At 42.1% G+C, this 25,503-nt stretch overlaps 1 protein-coding gene across 7 annotated transcripts in view; it reads left to right on the forward strand.

Moving 5' to 3' along the window:
• The window catches only part of LOC125255244 (fibrillin-2), a 144,220-nt gene that overhangs the window by 72,676 nt on the left and 46,041 nt on the right, over nucleotides 1-25,503 (forward strand). For all 7 annotated transcript variants that reach the window (XM_048170325.1, XM_048170296.1, XM_048170321.1 and 4 more), the window contains 9 exons: nucleotides 358-483; nucleotides 768-893; nucleotides 3,107-3,226; nucleotides 3,439-3,576; nucleotides 6,941-6,991; nucleotides 7,104-7,229; nucleotides 19,045-19,272; nucleotides 19,401-19,526; nucleotides 19,867-19,995. In XM_048170325.1, the coding sequence (XP_048026282.1) occupies nucleotides 358-483; nucleotides 768-893; nucleotides 3,107-3,226; nucleotides 3,439-3,576; nucleotides 6,941-6,991; nucleotides 7,104-7,229; nucleotides 19,045-19,272; nucleotides 19,401-19,526; nucleotides 19,867-19,995 (1,170 nt within the window). The remainder of the gene's footprint in view (nucleotides 1-357; nucleotides 484-767; nucleotides 894-3,106; nucleotides 3,227-3,438; nucleotides 3,577-6,940; nucleotides 6,992-7,103; nucleotides 7,230-19,044; nucleotides 19,273-19,400; nucleotides 19,527-19,866; nucleotides 19,996-25,503) is intronic.

Below are 25,503 nucleotides of genomic sequence, written 5' to 3' on the forward strand. Positions count from 1 at the left end.
TTTGTGTTTGGAATGACTTGATGTCTGGTAGTGTGTGATCCTCAGTCGTTTTGTGTAATAAAGCCCAATTTTTCTCTGGAACCATTAAAAAATTCAGCAAGTGTACGATGCTCAGTGTTATAATACCTGTTCAGATTTTAAGTCTTCCAACCTGTATTCCAATAGAATTATTGTAACATGTTGTTAATTCACATTGCAATTCTGTATTCAGTATGTTGTCATAACCTCATGTAACACTTTGTTTTCACTACAAGACAGACTTCTCCATTTCTCACATTGTGAAATATGAAAGTGTCATTTTACCTTTTAAATTATTTAAATTAACTTCATGCTATGTTGTATTTCTTTGTGAGGCAGACATTAATGAGTGTGCTCTGGATCCTGATATATGCTCAAATGGAGTGTGTGAGAATCTCAGAGGAACTTTCCACTGTGTCTGTAACAGCGGCTATGAAAGTGACCAGACTGGCAGAAACTGTCTGGGTCAGTTGACCTGTATTATTCACAGATGAGTTACTCCAATGAGACCTTTCTGACAGTGCACTACACAACTTGAGTTCATACAGTTTTTTGCTTCTCATTTGACTGGATAAATTTCTATTTAATGCAAATTGATGTAAATTGTCTACACTGTAGTTTGTAGTTCCCTAAAGGATATTGCTGTACAGTGTAAACAACAACAAAAAAAGAAGATATATTATGATGTGGAATTAAAGGAGTCAGATGTTATCTGATGTGTCTCATGACCCAGCCATCTGTGTTTGCAGATATTGATGAATGTGTAATGAACAGTCTCCTCTGTGATAACGGCCTGTGCCGGAATGTTCCCGGCAGCTACAGCTGCACCTGCCCAGACGGATACAACTTCAGACACGACACAGAGACGTGTGAGGGTCAGTTACAACTGATTTAGCAGCCTCTTAAATGACCAGGGGTCTCATTTATAAAGCGTGCGTACGCACAGAACGGGGATGGAAACGTGCGTACGCCAGTTCCCACGCAAAGGTTGTGATCTATAAAAACAAACTTGACGGGAGAATGTGCGCACCTTTAAGCAAACTTTGAGCTGTGCGTACGCACATTCTGGAGACAAAAGTGATATGAATTGAGATAGTAGATGTGCTACTTTCGATCACTTTTCCAGTGACACGCTGTTTTAATGACAGCGAGGAGCGCTGAAACACAATAATTCCTCTTTAAACTAAACTGCAGATGTTATGACAAAATATTTTTTCGAGAATGACGATCAGTGATGCACACTTAACTTGGATATTATGGAAGACACTGCTGGATTCGGTGGTCGAACTGTCCGTTGTCCAGTTACAATAATATCTTACTGTACAACCACAGCTGCAGGAGGTGTTGATGTTGTGTGAAGGATCTTCAAACAATTACTATTTGAAGGATATCATTTGAGGAAAACGGTAAGATTTGCATGTTTTCTTTTTAAAATACTTTGTCAGTGACGCGCCGTTTCAGACAATTACACTGCAATAAATAGGTAGGCCGATCTGTTTCCACTAAAAATAGCCTATAAACTTCCTAAAAGATATGTTCACCTTATCAGCAAAACTGCATAAATTTGATTTGAATTGTTTAAAACTATTAAAATACTATCTGGCCAGTGGAAATGAATGAATCAACTCTATTCTAAAACCTTTATCTGAAATATTTTATACAATTTTGTTTTTATGGATATTTTGATATATTTATTCTAAAACATAAAGAGGATATTGGATGATCTTTATCAATATAATGTGTGGCACAAATTGCATTTATAGTCCATATCTAGTATTTTCCAATGTCTTGTACCTTTGACGGTGTTAACCGTGAATGTCACGTGGATGGGAACATGTATGGAAATGATATGCAGATGAGGTTATGCATAGTAAAACTAGGCGTCGTAAGCTCCATATATGGTGATTTCGGGGAGGAGACAGGGTGGAGATGCACGTACGCACAATCTTCCGCTGACTGGGATTTATAAAGGGATTTGTGCGCAGGTTCTGGCGTACGCATGGTTTTATAAATCTGATTTTTTTTTGTGCGTACGCAGAATCTAGCTTTTGCGCGTACGTACACTTTTAGTAGGGATCCTACGCACAGTTTTATAAATGAGACCCCAGGTGACTCAGGTTCTTGTCGCTTCAGTTTTTTCATTGCAGTTTCCCTATGTTTGTAGAAACATGATGTAAATTCCAGAGACAGGTGTTTACAGTATTCCACCTGAAATGAGACAGGCCTTACATGCCCTAACATGTTAGGTGAAGTAGATCAGCGGTAGTTTTTTTTTTTTTTTTTTTTTTTTTTTTTTTAATGATATTTTAATGTGTTTGAAAGACGTCTCTTCTGCTCACTAAGGCTGCATTTATTTCATTAAAAAAATACAGTAAAACATTAATATTGTGAAATATTATTACAATTAAAATAACTGTTCTCATAACTTCTATTTAAATATGTATTGTAAAATGTAATTTATTCCTGTGATCAAAGCTGAATTTTCAGCATCATTACTCCAGTCTTCAGTGTCACATGATCCTTCAGAAATCATTCTAATATGATTTGATGCTCAAGAAACATTTCTGATTATTATCAATGTTAAAAATAGTTGTGCTGCTTCATATTTCTGTGGAAACTGTGAAATGAACATTTATTTGAAACAGAAATCATTTGCAACTTTCTAAATGTTTACTGTCACTTTTGATCAATTTAATGCACCCTTGTTGAAATTAGGATTATAATAAGTATTAATTTCTTTAAAAGAAATTTACCCCAAACTTTTGAATAGTAATGTATCATGGCTTCCACAAAAATATGAAGCAGCACAACTGTTTTCAACATTGATAATAATCAGAAATGTTATATATAGAATAAATTACATTTTACAATATATTCACATAGAAAACAGTTCTTTTAAATTGTAATAATATTTCACAACATTACTCTTCACATTTTTGATCAAATAAATGCAGCCTTGGTGAAGAGAAGAGACTTCATCAAGTTACTAGTGTACATCTTTTTATCTTTAATATTCTAGCACTTTTCTCTCATTAGTCAGATCATATAACCTTTCAGATTGTCCAACCTTTTAGTGATCTGTTTCCAGACGTGAATGAGTGTGCGAGCGGCCCGTGTGTTAATGGAGTCTGTAAGAACAGTGTGGGTTCCTTCTCCTGTGAGTGCTCACTAGGAAGTAAACTGGACTCCACTGGACTTTTATGTGTTGGTAAATGTACATGTTAAATCATGCACACACACCTCAAGAAGATTTTAATTTCATCATTAACATATGTTTGGGAAAAACACAAATTTAAAAGAAATGTATTTTAATTTATTTACATGTTTCTCAATATTCAAAAAGACTCCATACTGTGTTCTTTTTCTTTTCTGTTATTGTGTAAGTACTTTGATTGTGCTCATGGAGGTTTATTTCCACAGACAGCCTGAAGGGCTCGTGCTGGTTGACCCTCCGGGACGGCCGCTGTGAAGTGAACATTAATGGAGCTACACTGAGGTCACAGTGCTGTGCCACGCTGGGAAAAGCCTGGGGCAGCCCATGTGAACCATGCCAAACCGGTATGAAAACACTACTGCTTACTGTACAGAGTTCTAGAAGCACACGCTACTTAGTACTACTGTAGTGTACTAGACTTTACCGTTAAAAAGTTTGAGGTCGGTACGTTTTTTTTTAATGTTTTTGAAAAATGTCTCATGTTCACCAAGGCTGCATTTATTTGATCAAAAATACAGTAATGTACAGTGAAATACTATTATAATTTAAAATAAATTGTGCAGGAAGTCAATATCTTTATTTAACCAGGAAAAGGTCACTGACATTAAAAATCTCTTTTAGAGGAGTGTACTGGCCCGAATAAGCAGCCAAAATTTGCATATACACATATACAACAAGTAGCAACATATAATATAATATAATATATAAAAAATAAACACACAAAACAAACAAACAAAAAAAATGTGAGTGTTTTTAAGCGAGACAAGTCAGACTGGAATTACATTTCAGGCAGTTCAGAATCACTTCTTTAGTCTTTTAAACTTTGCAGACCTTTTACATTCACAAACAGCCATATTACACGCTGCATGAAAGGTAATATTCGAAAAAGCATAATGGGGCACTTTAAAATATAATTTATTATTGCGATCAAAGCTGAATTTTCAGCAGCCATTACTCCAATCTTCAGTGTCACATGATCCTTCTGAAATCATTCTAATATGGTTGCAAAATCTGTTTGTGACCAGTTCACAGGGCGATAAGGCATATTTCAAAGTGCTTTGTACTCAATTTCTTATTGGTATTAGTATGTCATATGAATACTTTTAATATTTTATAAGCAGTGCTGAAAGTATCTATTCCTTGATTTTATGTTGTTTGTTGTCGTCTATTTTTATTTCTGTTTTGAAAATTTAATAAAAAAGAAAATAACCAAAAAGATGTCATTCTAATATATGATATTTACATTCTAATATTTATGCTGATTTGGTGCTCAATAAATATTTAGGGGCCAAGCACCGAAGGTGCGTAGGCACCTATTGTATCTGTTGGCGTTCTTTTTCTTTTTCTTTATTCTTCTTCTTCTTCTGCTCTGGAAGTCTATGGTAACCCATAGAACCGCTTGCAGGAAAGTTGTGAAATTTGGCACACAGTTAGAGGACAGGGTCATGCTGAGAACATAGATATCAAATTTGCCATAGTCGGCTGAACTTCCTGTCCGCCATATTGTTTTTCTTTAAAAACCTACTTTTTCGAACTCCTCCTAGACTGCTGCTCCGATTTTCACCAAAATCTAACCGTATCATCTTCAGACCATGCCAACAAAAAGATTTGGATTTCAAGTCGATACATCAAACCGTTTTCATATACCGGAGCAACGAATTTGACGCATGATGCAAAACCTACTCTTGAAGCTGTATCTCTGCAATGCTTTGACATATTGACACCAAAATTTGCAAGTGTCATTGTCACTTCACTCTGACCATACCACAATTTGGACACAGCGCCACCTATTGGTCAAAAGTGATGAACCAGTAAATCCTTACTTTTGACAGTATATTTTCAGTTCTTTTGCCTAAAATAATCTTAATAGGTCTTTAATTGCTCACTGTTGCAGTTGGTCTGATGCTCCCAGCCATGTTGGCTGGCTTCTTGTGCTGTTTTTGTGCTTGGCCCCGTAATTGCTGCTTGCAGCTATATTTCTTATTATTATCAATGTTGAAAATAGTTAATGCTTGATATTATTGTGAAAGCTGTGATACTTTTTTGGGGATTCTTTGATTAAAGGTCAATATGTAAGATTTTTGCAGTAAAATATCCAAAAACCACTAGGCCAGTGTTATATATTTTGTTCACTTGAGTACTTACAATATCCCAAATGTTTCCAACTATTTGTAAATCGTGAGAAAATTGCTATTTTAACCAAGGCTCCGGTACATGTGAGGAGTCTCCTGTCAGTTGTGTCATACCTGCGTTACCCTTGGTTTTTAATTTGTAAAACACCAAAGACGCTTTAATATATTACATGTTTTAATAGACTGTTTGGTTACGTTTATAGACAGACAACTAATTGTTGTTATATAGCCCAACATGTTTAGTCTTATTGCTTAAATCTAATTTTCTTGTTTTGTTTTTTTGCGAGTACCATGCTTTACCATGCCTCAGAGAAAAACACTATTTTGTCAAGTAGCTAACATAGCATAATCAGATGCAGCTTTATTTTTAGTAACAGTAATACAGAATTTTCTCCATCATACAATATGTTTTAAAAATTAATTGCATGCCATTTATCAATGCAAGCCATCCAGCATTTATTATGATATTCTAAAATCGATCTAGCTTACTGCAGTGTGTCTCAAACAAGTGTCTCACAGCAGCCGCCGAGCAAACGCACAGAGTAACGATATAACATCATTTTCAACACACTCAAATATATTTAATATGTTAAACAGAGCTGTGTTAACTCATACTCATGACCGGAAAAGCGGAAGCAGCGCCGGCGACTGTGGCATAATAAAATTTCCGCTGCTTGCAGTGTGTGTTGCGCAGTCGCTCCAGTGGCCTCGTTCAGCTCCCACAACAGTCGGTCCTGCTCTGCTTCATACTACAGTAACGTTAATAATCTCATCCATGAACATGATTTGTTCCTGAGTCCTATCCCGATTGTTTCCACCGGCTGTGATGTGAAGACCACATGTCCCATCAAGCTACGCCTTCGTTTTGAATAGGCCTCTAGCAACCTCTAGCGGACAGAAATCTTACATATTGCACCTTTAATCAAAAGTTAAATAAAAATGTTTAATAATTTGATTTTAATAAATCTTTTTACTAGAGATTTATCAGCTGCCAATATTTATAGGACGATTTTTGCTCAATTTACAACCATCGGCATATCGGCTATAGCAGGACAAAGGCCGATATAAAAAATCGATGGTTTATTTAATTAACTGCGTGACAGCACTGAGCTGTATAATGTCGGTTGCATAATCCTAGCACTGCTGTATGCGTTTTAATGTTAATCAAATAACAAAAGATCACACACTATTCTTGACTAAAGAACTTTTGCAACTTTCATAAGTGTAGTGGACCAAATCCGAATGATGGCCAAAACTTTACTGATGTTTTATTAAGTTTATTGCGTCCATTTTCACTCCAAAAAAATCACCATAAGAGCTAAACAAAACTATGTGCTCTCCCTTTCATTACCTGTATAGCTCTGTAGACTACAAAACAAGTCAAAATAAGAGTCAGAAACAAATTAGAAGATTAATCATAATAAAGTCTGTTACAATAAGGAAGTGGTATTTTACATTTGTTTACTTTATTTCTGTACCTGAAAACTGTTAAACCTACCTAAAAAAGCACTGTTTATTTTATATGTATCTTTTTTCTGTTGTATTATTTCATGAATACTATTATTTATATTCACAGATCCTGTATGTGAACAAGGATTTGCTCGGCCAAGAGGGGCTTCCTGTGAAGGTTACTCTGTCATATTGAAGTGACTGACAAACTGTAAAATCTCTGATTTTTGTCTTGTTAAGCTTACCTAGTTAATCACAATGCATTTCTCTGTTGCTCTTTCTCTGTGTAGATGTGAATGAGTGTGAGGTGTTTCCTGGTGTGTGTCATAATGGACAGTGTGTGAACACTAGAGGTTCCTTTAAATGTCAGTGTCCAGAGAGTCTTACACTGGATGTCACTGGACGTCTCTGTGTGGGTGAGTCACGCTGGAGTATCAGCTGGCCCCAGCTCTTTGTCATAGTCATTCACCTTCACCATAGCCACTATCACTCCATCAGTTTTTTTTATTGGCTTTAATGCCCTGAAATATATTTTCTGATCTGGTTCTTTCTAAATCTTTCTGATCTTGTGTGGTTTAACCATAAATATTTTTTTTTTTTATAATCACTTAACCACTACTCAGAAACAATACAGGGAGAACTCTGGGTTTGGACTAAATTCCTCGATCCCATTGGACAGCACACCAAATATTAACACCAAATTAGCATATTTTTATTTTTTTTGCTCTATTCAATCATTTGTAAATGTGAACTCATGAAAACCATTGCCACAGGTAATCAGACAATATTTATTTATTTGTTAAAGATTTATTTTTGGCGTCTCATCGTAGATTCAAATATATAAATCAAAATGTATTACATTTATGAAGAAAAAGTTCAGCACCTAAGACTCTGTCGCTATTCCCTCAATGGTGTTAAGTGTCTTTAGGTGGATTTGGACTGTTTGTGATTTGGTCTTAGTGTCTTAGGAGTCCTCTTGACTACTCCTAACGTTTCACAGACTTAGGAGCTAGTTTTAGTGATAAAATGCTTTGTGAAATACTCTTAGAGCAAAAATTTAGGACTCTTAAAATTAGGACTGACCTAAATCGGCAAGTTAGGAGCTACTTTTAGCTTTAAGATGTTTTGTAAATTTGGCCCCAGGTCCGGAGGCTTAGGATCACTGAATACGTAAGATCCAGTAACACATAAGTAACATTTATTTGAATATGGCAACATTTTGTATTTTTAAAACCTTTATTTGAATATGGCAACATGATACCTCATTCTACTATATTTCTATGATTAAATAGATGACAGAGACTCCTCCCCCATTAGCCAATCACTCTGTGATTAGTCCATAGCAACGAGGTCAACCCCGCCCTTACTAAAGACCTCTCTCTACTCCTTAGTAAAAGTTGGTCTCAGCAGCTTTGTGAATAGGTTTTAAAGGTGCCCTCGAATGAAAAATTGAATTTATCTTGGCATAGTTAAATAACAAGAGTTCAGTACATGGAAATGACATACAGTGAGTCTCAAACTCCATTGTTTCCTCCTTCTTATGTAAATCTCATTTGTTTAAAAGACCTCCGAAGAACAGGCGAATCTCAACATAACACCGACTGTTACGTAACAGTCAGGGTGTACGCCCCCAATATTTGCATATTCCAGCCCACGTTTCCAACATTATGAAAGGCATTAGACAAGGGTAGCCAGTATTAACGTCTGGATGTGCACAACCAAATCATCAGACTAGGTAAGCAAGCAAGAACAATAGCGAAAAATGGCAGATGGAGCAATAATAACTGACATGATCCATGATAACATGATATTTTTAGTGATATTTGTAAACTGTCTTTCTAAATGTTTCGTTAGCATGTTGCTAATGTACTGTTAAATGTGGTTAAAGTTACCATCGGTTATTACTGTATTCACGGAGACAAGAGAGCCTTCGCTATTTTCATTTTTAAACACTTGCAGTCTGTATAATGCATAAACACAACTTCATTCTTTATAAATTTCTCCAACAGTGTAGCATTACCCATTAGCCACGGAGCACTATCAAACTCATTGAAAATCAGAAGTAAACAATATAACACTATACAATACTCACATAATCCGACGCATGCATGCCGCATGCATGACGAACACTTTGTAAAGATCCATTTTGAGGGTTATATTAGCTGTGTAAACTTTAAGGCACTGTTTAAGGCAAGCGCGAGCTCTGGGCGGAGAGCACGGGATTTAAAGGGGCCGCAGCATAAAATCGGCGCGTTTATAATGATGCCCCAAAATAGGCAGTTAAAAAAATTAATTAAAAAAAATCTTTTAAAAACATAATCTAGGGCACCTTTAAGAGAAAACTCTTAAAGGTGCCCAAGAACGTTCTTTCACAAGATGTAATATAAGTCTAAGGTGTCTCCTGAATGTGTCTGTGAAGTTTCAGCTCAAAATACCCCATAGATTTTTTTTTTTAATTAATTTTTTTTTAACTGCCTATTTTGGGGCATCATTAACAATGCACTGATTTACACTCGGCGCCGCCCCCTTAAATCGCGTGCTGCCTGCCACACCAGCTGTCGACTATATTACAGCACATTTACAAAGTTCACACAGCTAATATAACCCTCAAATGGATCTTTACAAGATGTTCGTCATGCATGCTGCATGCATGCTTCGAATTATGTGAGTAAAGTATTTATTTTGATGTTTACGTTTGATTCTGTATGAGTTTGAGGCTATATGCTCTGTGGCTAACGGCTAATGCTACACTGTTGGAGAGATTTATAAAGAATGAAGTTGTGTTTATGCATTATACAGACTGCAAGTGTTTAAAAAATGAAAATAGCGACGTCTCTTGTCTCTGTGAATACAGTAAGAAACGATGGTAACTTTAACCTCATTTAACAGTACATTTGCAACATGCTAACGAAACTTTTAGAAAGACAATTTACAAATATCAGTAAAAATATCATGCTATCATGGATTATGTCAGTTATTATTGCTCCATCTGCCATTTTTCACTGTTGTTCTTGCTTACCTAGTCTGATGATTCGGCTGTGTGCAGCTCCAGACGTTAACTGGCTGCCCTTGTCTAATGCCTTTTATAATGTTGGGAACATCATGGGCTGACATTATGCAAATATTGGGGCGTACACCCTGACTGTTACGTAACAGTTGGTGTTATGTTGAGATTCGCCTGTTCTTCGGAGGTCGTTTAAACAAATGAGATTTATATAAGAAGGAGGGAACGATGGGGTTTGAGACTCACTGTATGTCTTTTCCATGTACTGAACTCTTGTTATTTAACTATGCCAAGGTAAATTCAATTTTTGAATCAAGGGCACCTTTAACTAATAACTTTTACTGCCATTTAGGAAAACTCTTAGTGGTAAGATAAAATGTTTTGTGAATACGGCCCCTGGACTTCTACAGAAAACTGTCTGTGAAAAATTTGGGTGCTACTTTCGATTCTGCACTCAAATTCGATAAACAGATAAATTCTGTAGTCAAATCCAGTTTCTTCCAATTAAAATTGCTATCAAAAGCCAAGAGTTTTTTTTATCATTTCAAGAGTTTGAGAGAGTGATCTATGCATTTGTGTCATCACGGCTTGATTATTGCAATTCCCTTTGTATTGAAATAAGTCAATCAAATGTAAATCAACTTCAGATGGTTCAAAATGCAGCTGCCAGACTTCTGACTGGCACCCGCAAATTTAATCATATCTCCCCTGTATTATGCTCTTTGCACTGGTTGCTGGTTACAGAATCGAGTTTAAAATTTTACTGTTTGTTTTTAAAGCTCTGAGTGGAACAGCTCCTGAATATCTCTGTGATCTTTTAAACCCAAATACATCTGTTAGATCTCTGAGGTCTTCTGAGCAAAGAGTGTTGATGGTCCCGAGATCCAGATTGAAGTTGAGGGGTGACCGTGCCTTTTCAATCAAAGTCTTCCAATTTCCCTCAGACTAGTCTCTTCAGAATCTGAATTGAAATCAAAATAAAATCGGCCGGGTCAAACCTGAATGTGTGATTGCATGCACTCTTCCTTACATACGCGCTACGCGGGGTGGAGTGCGTGATTGGATCCATTGGCTCAGGCGAGATCCCAATTTCATCAGTTCAGTTCTGACGTAATGTCTCTGTTCCCCTCCTTCAGGGAATGAGGGTTACCGAGTAACCGTGACACTGCATCATGGTTTTGACACTATGTGAATGCATCCTGGCGTGACCGGTGTCTTAAGCATGTGTAAAAACGACAATCTTGATTGGCCAACGACAATACTATGACATGACATGGAGCACCAGATCGTATAAAAGGGAGTCTGCATTAGACGTCATCAGCTTAATTGCCTGAAGAAGACATGCAGGCATGCCCGAGGCATGACAATGTGATGCACTGTCTCGTTCCTTTCTTGGGGAACCGGGGTTAACCTTAAGACGTTCCCTTTTGAGGGAACTCAACACTGTGCCATGGGAACATTAATACCAACTACACCATGCTGAGGGAATGCCTACTACAGCTAAGCTGCAAACTGTGCACAATCATAGTGAGCTTGACATAACTCTTCTGTTCCAAATCTGGAGTTGTGCATCCAACACCACCAGGTGCATCTTATGCGGTTATACAATGGCCTCATTCCCTAAAAATCAGTGACAACAGGTGCTAGGGAAAACCCCAGAGCTACATGTGTCAATACTTAATTTACCTGTATTTTAGCAGGGGAAACTCCACCACAGGTAGCCAAAGTCCCAAGAGCAGGACAGGCACCTGCCTAGAGCTCAGGAGCAGAGCTGTCTAGGGAAATCCACTAACATAGTCACCACTGTCCCAATAATATGCTTAGTCATAAATTAAACAGCAGAGGAATCCGGAGTAAAAACTCTGCAACGCTTACTCTATTACTGGAAGCACCACTTGTTACAGGAAGCCACCCTTACATAGGGGAGCATAATCCTGCTTAAATCCCCAATAACAGTTGGGGAGGGGGACAAAATGAGAGAATGAGAACAGGAATGCCTGCCCAGATAACTCTCATTCATCCAGCTCTTACATTCGTTTTCACTTAGGAAGCGACTTTACAGAAGGGGGTAGGCGAGAACCTCTCAGCACATCCAGCCTAATCTACTTTACAGCATACAGTGCATCTGGAAAGTATTCACAGTGCTTCACTTTTTTTTCACATTTTGTTACGTTACAGCCTTGTTCCAAAAGGGATTAAATTCATTATTTTCCTCAAAATTCTACAAACAATACCCCATAATGACAACGTGAAAGAAGTTTTTTTGGAAAATTATTAAAAATAAAAAATGAAAAAATCACATGTACATAAGTATTCACAGCCTTTGCCATGACACTCAAAATCTTCAGGTACATCCTGTTTCCACTGATCATCCTTGAGATGTTTCTACAACTTGATTGGAGTTCACCTGTGGTAAATTCAGTTGATTGGACATGATTTGGAAAGGCACACACCTGTCTATATAAGGTCCCACAGTTAAGGAATTGTCTGTAGACCTCAAAGACAGGATTGTATCAAGGCACAGATCTGGGGAAGGGTACAGAAAAATTTCTGCAGCATTGAAGGTCCCAATGAGCACAGTGCCCTCCATTATCCATAAATGGATGAAGTTTGGAACCACCAGGACTCTTCCTAGAGCAGGCCGCTCGGCCAAACTGAGCCATTGTGGGAGAAGGGCCTTAGTCAGGGAGGTGACCAAGAACCCGATGGTCACTCTGACAGAGCTCCAGCATTTCTCTGTGGAGAGAGGAGAACCTTCCAGAAGAACATCCATCTCTGCAGCACTCCACCAATCAGGCCTGTATGGTAGAGTGGCCAGACGGAAGCCACTCCTCAGTAAAAGGCACATGGCAGCCCATCTGGAGGACTCTCAGACCATGAGAAACAAAATTCTCTGGTCTGATGAAACAAAGATTGAACCCTTTGGCCTGAATAGCAAACGTCATGTTGGGAAGACACCAGGCACCTCTTATCACCTGGCCAATACCATCCCTACAGTGAAGCATGGTGGTGGCAGCATTATGCTGTGGGGATGTTTTTCAGTGGCAGGAACTGGGAGACTAGTCAGGATCAAAGGAAAGATGAATGCAGCAATGTACAGAGACATCCTTGATGAAAACCTGCTCCAGAGCGCTCTGGACTTCAGACTGGGGTGAAGGTTCACCCTCCAACAGGGCAACGACCTTAAGCACACAGCCAAGATAACAAAGGAGTGGCTATGGAACAACTCTGTGAATGACGTCATTGGAATGCGTCATAGCGAGGCTATAATTAGATGATCCACCTGTGCATCAGCAGATATTTTGTCTGAAGAGCAGTCCAGGGACATCTCAGTGTGGCAAAGAAGCGCAGCTTCTCGTTCCCGCCTTTTCAGGGAACAGGGTTACAGTGAAGTAACCCGAGGCGTTCCCTTTCTAAGCTGCGCTTTATTCAGCGCTATGGGAATGAGAATACCCACGCCGCCGCACTGTGTGTCCGGACCCCCTGGCTGTGAAGTGTGTCACAAGCACAGAGAGTCTCAGACACTGGCTTGCGATGTCGACTCAAGGACATGAGAGCCCGGAGTAACATGAACATCCAAACTATAAAACCTTATGAATGTGTGCGGAGAGGACTAACCTGCCGCATCACAAACATTTTGTAAGGGGGCGCCCCCCGCCAAAGCTCTAGAAGAGGCAACTCCCCTGGTGGAATGAGCCCTGATGCCTGTTGGCGAAGTATGACCACGGCTAGGGCTGCACGATTAATTGCACGAGATTGTCATGCGTGTCTCATCAGTAAAGCCGGTTCTGTGATTAGCGGTAAATGTCCATCACCTGCTTTCAAATGGAGTGGCACTTAATATACAGAGCCGTAGTTCGCGGACAAGCTACGCAATATCGTGTTCATAATCGCAGATGAATCGCTTTCGATTACGAACGCGATATTGCGTAGCTTGTCCGCGAACTACGGCTCTGTATATTAAGTGCCTCTCCATTTGAAAGCAGGTGATGGACATTTACCGCTAATCACAGAACCGGCTTTACTGACGAGACACGCATGACAAAAGCATGCGATTAATCGTGCAGCCCTAACCACGGCAATAGCATCTCTCACCCAAAGTGACATGGTCTGTTTCGTGGCGGCTGCACCCCTGTTATGGCAGCCATGACAAACAAACAGTTGCTCTGACTTACGCCACTGGCTGGTGCGGTGGACATAAGTCTGAAGAGCACGAATTGGACACAGTCTGTGAAGTCTCTCCTGATCTGGCGTTGGGAACGGCGGAGGGCAGAAGGCTTCAAAAGTGACCAGATGCAAGTTCGAGAAAGGAACCTTAGGCAGATAGTCAGGATGAGGATGCAAAATAGCTTTCACCATTCCTGGGGCAAAGTCTAAGCAGGATGGCACGTTGGACAGAGCCTGCAAATCCCCAATTCTTTTGAGAGAAGTTATAGCCATAAGAAAAACCATTTTAGAGTTAACAGCTTGTCAGAAACTGACTCTAACGGTTCAAAGGGGGTCTCAACCAGGCCCTCTAGGACTATTGCTAGGTCCCATGAAGGGATCCTGGTTCTAGAAGGAGGCTAAAGCCGCCTAGCTCCTCGAATGAAGCGAGAGAGCAGGACATGCTTGCCCAAAAGGCACCCCGTCAATCAGAGCGTGGCAAGCCGAGAGAGCAGCTACATAAACCCTGAGAGTGGCGGGGCATGTACCTGTCGATAATTTTCCCTGCAGGAAGTCCAGAACTGTAGCAGTTTGGCAGTTTACTGGATCTGCATTGTGTGCAGTACACCATCTTTCAAAGACACCCCATTTGTTGGTATAACTTGCTCTAGTGGAGGGAGCTCTAGCATTTAAAATAGTCTCGATAACTTCAGGTGAAAGCCCTGTGTCCCTCTGTTGGTTCCCCTCAGGGGCCAAACATGAAGATTCCACATCTCTGGCCGGGGATGAAATATTGTCCCCTGCGCCTGAGACAGAAGGTCCCTCCTGCTCGGTATCGCCCAAGGTGAGCCTTCGAGGAGAGATATTATCTCTGAGAACCATATTCAATTCAGCCAACGTGGCGCTATCAGAAAGAGGCAAGTCACTTGTTGGCGAAATTTGGCTAGAACTCCAGGGAGCACAGAAACCGGAGTAAACGCATACAGGCACATTCTGGGCCACATATGCTCATCACATCCAGACCCAGGGGAAGCTGGGTGACTCCAAAAGAAATGGAGTGGACATTGCGCTGCCTGTTGGGGCGAAGAGGTCCATTTGTTTCATAAAATCTTTACCAGATTTAACTACCTCGGGTGGAGTTTCTACTCCCCCATCGGTATGCTCTGTCTGGACAGATATCTGGGGATATAAATCGCCATGAGGGACAGGAACTTGTCCTGAGCCCAGAGCAGAACGCGCTGCACTAGCCTGTCTAGACGTTGCAATGCAGGTCACCCTGGCGATTCATATTAGAGGCTACCGCAGTAATGTCCACCCGCACTAGGATATGGTAACCCCTTAACTGGTGGAGGAAGTACTTCAGGGCCAGAAATACAGCCATCAATTCGAGGCAATTGATGTGCCAATCGAGATGATGATCTCACCATATCCCTTTGGACTGGACGGCCACCTAAGGCCGCTCCCCAGCCCGTACAGGAAGCGTCTGTTGTTGGCATCTTGCAACATCAACGCACCTAGAGTGGGACCCACGGTGAAGAACCGAGGTCTGAGCCACATAGAAAGGGAACGAAGCCGCAGCGCGTAACCCTTACCATAAACATAGATTTTAGAAAGTGCACAAAGCATTAGCGCGTGACTTACCATAAACATGAATTTTAGATAGGGCACAAAGCACTCAAGGCGTGCCCTTGCCCTTATTTACCGTAGAGCATTGCCTAGACAATACCTCTCGGCTCTGAGCCACGTCTCATGTGCAAGAGGCCCATAGGAATCACCGAGGACGCTGATGCCATGAGACTTAACATTTCTTGATACTGCAGAACAGTGCAATCTTGGCCTAGCCTGACATTGTTCAGGGTGGTTAGAATGGTCTCGACTCGAGCGGGAGACAATCGTGCCCGCATCATGGTCGAATCCCATATGACCCCTAAATATGTCGTTCTCTGGGTAGGACAGAGAACACTTTCCTCTCGTTTAATCTCAACCCTAGAGAAACTAGATGGGCTAGTACGACACCTGTGTTGTAACGCCATCTCTTGTGACTGTGTTAGTATTAGCCAGTCGTCTATGTAGTTCAAAGGCTAGGCCGAATGGAAGAACCCGATATTGGTAAGCTTTGCCCCCGAAAGCGAACTTCAGGAACCTCCTGTGTTGTGGCAATATTTCTATGTGAAAATATGCGTCCTTGTGATCGATCGTGACAAACCAATCGTGATGTTGGATTTGCGACACGATCATTTTTACGGTTAACATCTTGAACTCGAGAGCTTTGACTGAACGGTTTAAGCCTCGAAGATCTAAGATTGGACGCAGCCCCCAGTCCTTCTTGGGAACTAAGAAGTATCTGCTGTAGTAACTTGACTCTCTCTCTAGAGGGGGAACATGCTCTATGGCCCCTTTCTCCAGCAGAGATTGCAGTTCTTATGACAGTAAAGTCGCTTGCCCCGGCTTCACGGTAGTGGAGACCACACCGTTGAAACGCGGAGGACGACAAATAAATTGGATTCTGTATCCTAATTCTACTGTCTTTAGAACCCACACAGACACCCCTGGCAGTAGTTTCCATGCTGCCAGTTTCTCTGAAATGGGCACTAATTTTGATACTTCCTTTGAGGGGATGTTAGATGTTCCACGTCCTGATATGTTACAGAAATCAACGGAACACCTAACATGTCACTGAAAACCGCTGCCCGCCGCTGCTCCAGAGGTGGCGGGGAAGGAGGGTTTATGTGAAGATATTGAGAAGGGGCGGGTGTTAGATATTATGAGGCTGCTGAACGTGACGAGCTGGTCCCTAGATTTATAAGGGGAAGCACAACTCGCCACAGCCTTCTTAGCAGGTCAGCCTGGTCCACCTGCAACACTGCCATAGTGTGCAGCAGTACCAGTCTGATACACTGATCAAAACACCTTCCCACCAGTATGGATGTTATTATGCATAGCTTGGTGGGAAGTGCTGTCTCTTTAAGTGACTATGAGCTCCAGATAAGAGATAGCTCGCAAGCGTCTCTTCAAACTGGAGCATCATTGTTTAAATCACACGCCCTTGCAACCACGATAGTTAAATAAATTGACATTGAAAAATAAGGTTTTACCCATGAACGAGTTAACGTCATGGAGAACCTATTTATTTTGCTTATATATGCATATTATATATCATATATTATAAGGCCATTTCACTTGATAAATTCCTCAGAATTAAATGCAGCCAATTACCAGACAAGTAAACACGGTCTGAATGAAAGGCTGTGCTTAAAACTTTCATAGATCAGTCTGATATGCCTGTAACACAGCCATTGTGTACAGCGCAGTACCAGCCCGACTCGCTGTGAAACGCCTCTGATGATGCGCCCCCAGGGGAGAGATAGCATGCAAGCGTCTCTCCGATCTGAGGCAGCATCATATAAACACGTGCCTTTGCACCCGCGATAGTCGATCGAGTCGACGTCACGGGTACAAAACACATTTATATTAGAAATGTTTGGGGTCTGCTTGTGTCACTGTTGAATGACCGCCCAGAGCAGTTCACTTTCGCTTTATCATCACAGGAGGAACGCTCAGAGACGGACAAACTCATATTCCATTCCAATGGAAAACACTAATTGTCCTCTGCCCGAGCCGAAGAAGTGCCGGAGCACCCGTCTCTCGCTCCTCAGCCAGATCGCCACGCGAGCCACGCGAACACATTGTGGGTGCTGCCCTTTTGAAATAAGCAAAGCGAATGCGAAGCACTTTAACTGTGAACATTCACAATGCTCGCACTCGCCCTGTTACAACGCAAGGGCAGCATGCTCTTCCCCAAACAAAACAATACTGGTGTGTGTCCGACTCGGAGATGGACCGCGAACACGGAGACACACACCGTTTGCTTTGTTCAGCGATGACTTTCTCTCAAATATATCATATATGTGTGTTCACTTTTCACTTGTCAGACAGAGTTGAAAAAGGAACAAAGGGAGAGAAAGTTCTGCACACTGCCTGTAAAAACTAACTCCTAACAAAGTAATGAAGGAAGGAAAGAGTTTGAGCAGAGCTGCTTCACACACACACTTCACAGTATGGTCTCTGAAGACAAAAGACCTGCTGATGCACAGGTGGATCATCTAATTATAGCCTCGCTACGACGCATTCCAATGACGTCACGCAAGGCTATAAATATAAGTCAATTTCATTTACGTTGTTTTACACATATATTCACAGCTGGTCACGACTAAAAGACATTCCCATAGCACTGAATAAAGCGCAGCTTAGAGTGTAGCCTTTGAAAGGGAACAAAAGCTCTTACCGTGAATGCATCACAATGAGTGCAGCTCCAACTCCCTCAAGAGTTGAACGATCTCCAACAGATTCTAGTCTTACATTTGATCAATTTGCCTCCTGAAGACAAAAAATCTGATGACGTCTAATGCAGGCACCCTTTTACATGCACAGGCGCTTCATGTGATGCTATAGTATTGATTTCAGCCAAAGAAGATTGCCGTGTTTTACATGTGCTTCAGACGTGTTCCCATAGCATCAACACCATGACGCAGTGGTGTGTTCCCTCTAAAGGTAACCGAGGTTACACCAGGTAAGCTTCTGTTTATGTGAATGAATGCCTTAATGAAATCTGTTCATCATGTAAAACATTCCTGTCACTTCAGAAGACTTTAATTATTTAACCATTTGATTCATATGTATTACTTTTACATTGTCTTGATAAAGTTTTTGAAGCTTGAAAATTTTGGTTGTATGTACTTTCAACTGAGGAGAATGTTAAAAAAAATCTTAATTTGTGTCATCCGAAGATAAACCAAAGTCTTATGGGTTTTGGAATGATGATTGTGATGGTAAGTAAATGACAAGTTTTTAATTTTGAGTGAAGGATCCCTTTAATCTCTAACATGTCTTTGAATCATGTTGATATGGATTGTGGCTGGTCAGTATGATGGTGTACTGTGTGGCAGTAGAAATACATCAGCCATTAGTGATTGTTTTGTACTATTTAGTCCATGCTTTATCTGTGCCGTCATTTAAAAAAATTAATCACCAAATGATGGGAAGTGTTGGAAAGAAATGTTTCTTCTATTTTTCTTCTCCAGATGTTCGTTCAGAACCCTGTTTCCTAACCTACGATGAAGACATGTGTACGCAGCCGGTACCAGGACGGTTCCGTATGGATGTGTGTTGCTGTACAGTAGGTTTAGCCTGGGGCAAAGATTGTGACTTATGCCCTGAGCCTGGCACACGGCAGTTTGACGCTCTGTGCCCAAGAGGACCAGGCTTCGCCAACAAAGGCGACATGCTCACTGGCAGAGCTGTTTATAAAGGTCAAATAAATATATTTGCTCTTGAGTATTTAGCTTTCACTGTTATGTCTATTCTTATAAAGCTCATATATGCTGTTTAAAGTTCATATGTTTAAGTAATGAAGTTTATGCAATTCCCTCTTTGTCAGATATAAATGAGTGTAAAGTTTTCCAAAGCATCTGTATTCATGGAAAATGTCGGAACACCATTGGAAGCTTCAGATGTCGTTGCGACAGTGGGTTTGCACTGGATACCAATGAGCAAAACTGCACAGGTGATACTGAGTGTCTGTGAAGACAAAAACCAAATTATTTTCATCAGTAAAGAATGACTGGAGAAATGATTTGACATTTTTATGAGGACAGTAATGGTTTACAATAGAAATTGGGTGTTTTGCTACCACAGTCTCCTGAGTTGCATTCTTCAAAAAAATTGGAAAAAAATGTGCTGCCCTGTATGACACATGGATATAAACTGTATATGAATATGTTACATAATTTTCAGATGAATGTTTGTGCTACCCTTTGAGTTTCTGTAAATACATTCAGCTGAAAATGATATAGCATTTAATGTGTTTCTTTACAAGATCTGAGTGTGTATGTGAATTTTCACAGATATTGACGAGTGTAAGATCTCTCCTGATGTTTGTGGTCATGGCATGTGTATGAATTCACTGGGCAGTTTTCAGTGCGATTGTTTCCCTGGCTATGAGAGTGGATTTATGATGATGAAGAACTGCATGGGTGAGTGACACTTCATTAAAATCAGTTTACTCTTCGCTTTCCACTATTTAATAGATTTTTTTTTTTTTTTTTTTTTTTTTTACTGTGCTAAGTTTTCTGTGTTAATACATTAAACGGGTCATATCATGTTTTTTATTTATTTATTTATTTTATTTTTTTGCATAAACCATTCACTCTACTACATGCCTTCTGTTATCTGATTGATAGTTTACACGTTTTTAGCAAGAAAAAGGCCAGATTCTCCTATCATTCTATATGAACAATAAAAGCCTGATGTAGCAATTATTATACTCAAAAGGGGAAAAAAACATGTCACAATGTGCAGAAAATAAAAGGTTGGTTGTTTTCCAGCTTGGTTTCAACAAGTTTTTTTTGTTTTGTTTTTTTGTATTTGAAATATATTTATTTTATGCTAAGTATACTTCAAATACATTTACATAATTATGTGCTAAATTAAAAAAAAATCCTTCAATTGTACTTTTGGTTTACTAAACTGGTATACTTAGTCCCGGTTTCACAGACGGGGCTTAGCCTAAAATATTTAAATATTTAATATTAATATTTAAATGTTTTGCAGTTATGTTATACAAAGATCATACACGTAAGGAGTCCAACTTAAGGCAAGTTGAAGAACCCAAGTGCTTGTGATGTTGCATATGACACTGAAGCTTCAAAGCATGTATCGAGTACGCAGTGCAATTTCTCATGAAGCTCCATGCCAGAGCGTCTATTGTTTTCAAAGAAACACGTGATCAGCGGAAAAACAAAGTTTCACTTTCTTTCCAGTCACATGAATGACTGAACTTTATATAGGCTATAGGCATATATATATTATGGATTTTTGAAAATTACCTTTCATGTAGTGTGTAACATACCTCTAAATGAATGAAAACATCCTGCAAAGTTTTAAATCTGAAAGTGCACCATATATATAAAGTTATTGTCTCTCAAACGTAAGAGTCAACTCTGAGTCAATTAAACGAGTCATTTGTAAAACCAATCTCAAGCCGTTTCGTTGTGACATCACAACATAACATTAGCATATTGCCCACCCACTTATTACGCATGCAGACGCCAGGGAAAATTAATTTTTTCAACAATACCACAGCAATACAATCTTTTGTTGTGTTCCCATCATTTTACTGATGACTGCTTCTCAAACCTCGGGGAGTTTAACGCAGGATTCACAAAATGCTTGGTCTTAAAATATTGATCAATGCCTAGTTTATTTGGACTTGCTCTTCTGAATCTCAACCTGTAAGTATGATTAATAATTGATGTTTATATTTTCTAGCGATCGTTCAAAATTCATAGATTTGTATGACATATGCTTGACCGGAAGAAGCGGAAGCGGCGACTGTGGCATAATGAAAGTTCTGCTGCTCTTGAGCCTCATGTCGCGCTCGTCTCTCCTTAGCAACCGCTCCAGCGGCCTCGTTCCAGTCTCACAGCACTCGGCCGTGCTCTGCTTCATACGACAGTAACATTAATAATCTCATCCATGAACATGATTTCTGCCCGAGTCCCGTCAAATTCTTTTCCGTCTGCTGTGAGGTGAAGACGACAACTCCCAAGATTTCGCGCTCAAACTCGGCATCATGAAGCTATGCCTTTGTTTTGAATAGGTGAGCTCTAGCGGTGACAAATTACATATTGATTTGAAGTATACTTAGTATGAAATAAATGTATTTAAAATAGATTTTGGTGTAGTTTTTTTTTTTTTTTTTTTTTTTTTTTATTACTAGGGCTGTTATGCTTTTTTCCATGTTCATCTTTCTTAAGTGTGCTGTTTGAGCATGAAAAAGCTTTGCAAAGTTCCAAAGCACAGAGTCACTTGAAAGAGAGTTTCTATATCAATGCACACTGTTTCTGAACTCCCAGAAGCGCCTCCATTGTAGTCATGGGTTTTCTTCAAGGAACAAACACATCACGATATTCCTCATTTAAATAATTGCCAACCAAAGCATAAGGAGAATAAAGGGGCAGGGCCTGGTTGAGTTAGTAGTGAGTTGAAAATTATGGTTATGGTAACGGGCATGACATTTCCCAAACATGCTCGAAGTGCTTGAGCTTCATAGTAACAGGAACTAAACAGAGCGTTACTGACATACTGGGGGAGCGAGGAGCTGCAGCAATGTCAAATATGGGAAAAAATTGTGTTTATTGAACATTCAGGCATGAAAACCTATTATAGTAGCCCAAAAAGCAAATCAAGATTTAATAGGGCATAACAGGAGGTCTGGGGATGTGTCCTTGAAAGTTGTCCAGTAGGATGATAATACTTTTGACTCTGGGTGGATTCCCTTTAGTTAGTTAGTTAGTTCATCCCAAAATGAAAATTCTGTCATTAATTACTCACCCTCATGTCGTTCCAAAACTCGTAAGACTTCCGTTCAACTTCAGAACACAAATGAAGAACTTTTTGATGAAATCTGACAGCATTCTGAATGACGCATGAGAACAAACCACTTACGGAAGCTCAAACATGCTGCATAACCATTGAGGTTTATTCTCATGTGTTGCATAGCATGTTTGAGCTTCCGGAAGAGGTTTGTACTTATGCGTCATTCGTGTTCGGTTGAGCATCTGTTTATGTTTGCTGATAAAGTTTTATATGTGAATAAAAGCCTAAATTAAATCTCTTCATCATAAAAAGCAATTGAGTTCCCTTTCGATACTTCACTCGTACTGCGTATGGGGAAAAGTCTCCCTTTTTCCCCGTCACTGAAGCCTTTTTCAATAACGCAGTGTAACTGCATCGTCATTGGTTCACTCATGAGAAGTTGTTGAACCAATGGCGGCGCGGCATAGCTGGAAGAAGCAGCTCTCGCCGCCGTTGAAGAGGCCCCGCAGCGGACCCAGCTGAGCCGCCGGACTACTACAGCGCCGGCGCCCTCGTGGACTACTGCCCCGAGTGCCGTCTTCAAGACGCCCGCCGCCTGCTTCCTGTTCCGGCCGCCGCCTCAGCCGTCTCCTGCCGCCTCCTGCCGCCATCCGGCGCCCCCTCTGAGAGCGTTTTCCTCGCGGTTCTATACCGCTCTAAGAGCATTCCTAGCGGATTCGTCCGCTCTAAAAGAGCTTCCGCGGTCCTCGCCCCTCTAAAAGAGCCCCCCAATCACCGTTTTCACAGCGCCGGCGTTGCTTCAAATGCCGCGTCACTCCTGTGACACCTGCAGAGCCCCTCTGCAGGACAACTATGGACACGATGAGTGCGTTGGATGCCTGGGTAAGCCCCATGCGGAAGCCGCGCTCACCGACGCTTCATGCCTGCACTGCGAGTGCATGAGTCTGGCCTCTCTGCGCTCGCGGGTTGCTTTCTTTGCCGGAGGCAGTCCCGCCGCGTGCCTGCGAGGAAGAGACAGCGGGGTAGAGCAACCCAGCGCGCGGAGTTGAGCGAGCTCACGTCGGCCCAGCCCCCGCGTGCCTCGCCCTCTCCCACCAGAGAGCGGTCGCCTGTCAGATTCTCCCACCCTCAGTACATGCAAGTGACCTCGTCTCATTCGGTGGATCGGATGAAGAGCCGCTAGATGAATCCATGTCTCTCGCAGCTTCCGAAGCAGAAGGCTGGGCTGGCGAGTCGGACGACCCCGCCCCCCCGCCTCCGCTGGAGCCCATTGAACACTGCTCGGGCATGGACGCCGAACTTCTCCGCGTCCTCTCAAAAGCTGTGGAGGAGCTAGACCTGGATTGGGCTCCGCCGGAAGAGCCGTCACGGAGCCGCCTAGATGAGTGGTTCCTGCCGGGAAGACGCCAGGCCCCTCGTCAAAGTGCTGCCCCGTTCTTCCCCGAGGTACACGAGGAGCTGACCAAGTCATGGCGCGCTCCTTACTCTGCCCGCCTGCACACCACGCACCGTTCAGCCCTCACGACTGTGGACGGTGCTGAAGAAAAGGGCTATGAGCACCCGCCGCCCCTGGATGAAGCAGTGGCAGCTCACCTCTGTCCTCCCACGGCTGTGGGCTGGAAATCTAAGGGGGCCCTTCCTTCAAAGCCCTGCAGGACTACCTCCACCCTGGCTTCGCGAGCCTACGCCTCCGCAGGCCAAGCTGCCTCGGCGCTCCACACTATGGCCATTTTCCAAGTGTTTCAAGCCAAGCTTCTCCGCTCTATGGACGAGTCCGGCTTTGATGCACCCACCTTCAGGGACCTCCGCAGCGCCACTGACCTAGCCCTGCAAGCCACGAAGGCCACAGCCCAGGCCATTGGAAGGTCCATGGCCAGCCTGGTGGTTTTAGAGCGCCACTTATGGCTCAACTTGACTGAGATCAAGGATGCGGATAAGATGGCCTTTTTAGATGCCCCTGTCTCGCCTTCCGGTCTCTTTGGGCCATCGGTAGAGGGTCTCACCAAGTGATTCACCGCAGCGCAGAAGTCGTCTCAGGCCATGAGACACTTCCTGCCAAAACGCTCCAGCTCCGCATCTGCTTCAAGCCGACCCAGGCCTGCGCCGGCTCAGCAGAGCAAGCCTGCCCCCTCTGCCTCCCAGGCAGCACCGCCAAAGGAGCAACGCCAGCGCTCTCGCTCTGCCAGACGCTCCTTCCCGAGACGCCAGGGACCCCGGCCCAAGATTGCGCTGGACCCTGTGACGCCCAAGTCATCCTGATTTAAGAGGAAGGAAGAGGACGGGGAAATCACCCCCAAAGCTCCTTTGCGCAGTTTCCCCTCCGCCTCGTTCACATCCGGGTTCAAACTTCGGTGATTTCGGACAACACTCACGTTCTCCGAACCGAAGTCTTGGCGCTGCTCAGGAAAGGGGCTATAGAAATAGTCTCTCCTCCAGAGAGCGAGTCAGGCTTTTACAGCCGTTACTTTCTGGTCCCCAAGAAAGATGGTGGTCTCAGACCCATCTTAGATCTCAGGATCCTGAACCGCTCCCTCATGAGACGGAAGTTCAAGATGCTGACGCTGAAGCAGATCCTCGCACAGATTTGTCACGAGGACTGGTTCTGCTCACTGGACCTGAAAGATGCCTACTTTCACATCCAGATAGCCCCCCACCACAGGCGGTTCTTGAGATTCGCCTTCGAGGGTGTGGCTTACCAATACACAGTCCTACCCTTCGGGCTGTCCCTGGCTCCTCGCATTTTTACCAAGTGCATGAATGCGGCTCTTTCCCCACTCAGACAGATGGGAATCCGTGTTCTGAATTATCTCGACGATTGGCTCATTCTGGCCCACTCGCGAGCAGAGCTAGAACTTCACAGATCTGTGCTCCTCAGCCATCTAGAATGCGTGGGACTCAGGGTCAACCTATCCAAGAGCTCGCTGCTTCCCAGCCAACGCATTTCGTTCCTGGGAGCGGTTTTCGACTCTGTCCGCATGACGGCAGTAGTCTCGCCAGAGCGCGCTCTGGCCATTCAGCAGCTCGCGGCTTCCGTCACAAACAAAGCCTACCTTCCTCTGAAGTCTTTCCAGAGGCTATTAGGGCTGATGGCTTCCGCCTCCCCAGTTCTACAGCTCGGCCTTCTTCGGATGCGGCCTCTGCAGTACTGGCTGAAGTTTCGGGTT

The sequence above is a fragment of the Megalobrama amblycephala genome, linkage group LG2 (assembly GCF_018812025.1).
Source record: "Megalobrama amblycephala isolate DHTTF-2021 linkage group LG2, ASM1881202v1, whole genome shotgun sequence".
In the NCBI taxonomy this organism is placed as follows: Eukaryota; Metazoa; Chordata; class Actinopteri; order Cypriniformes; family Xenocyprididae; genus Megalobrama; species Megalobrama amblycephala.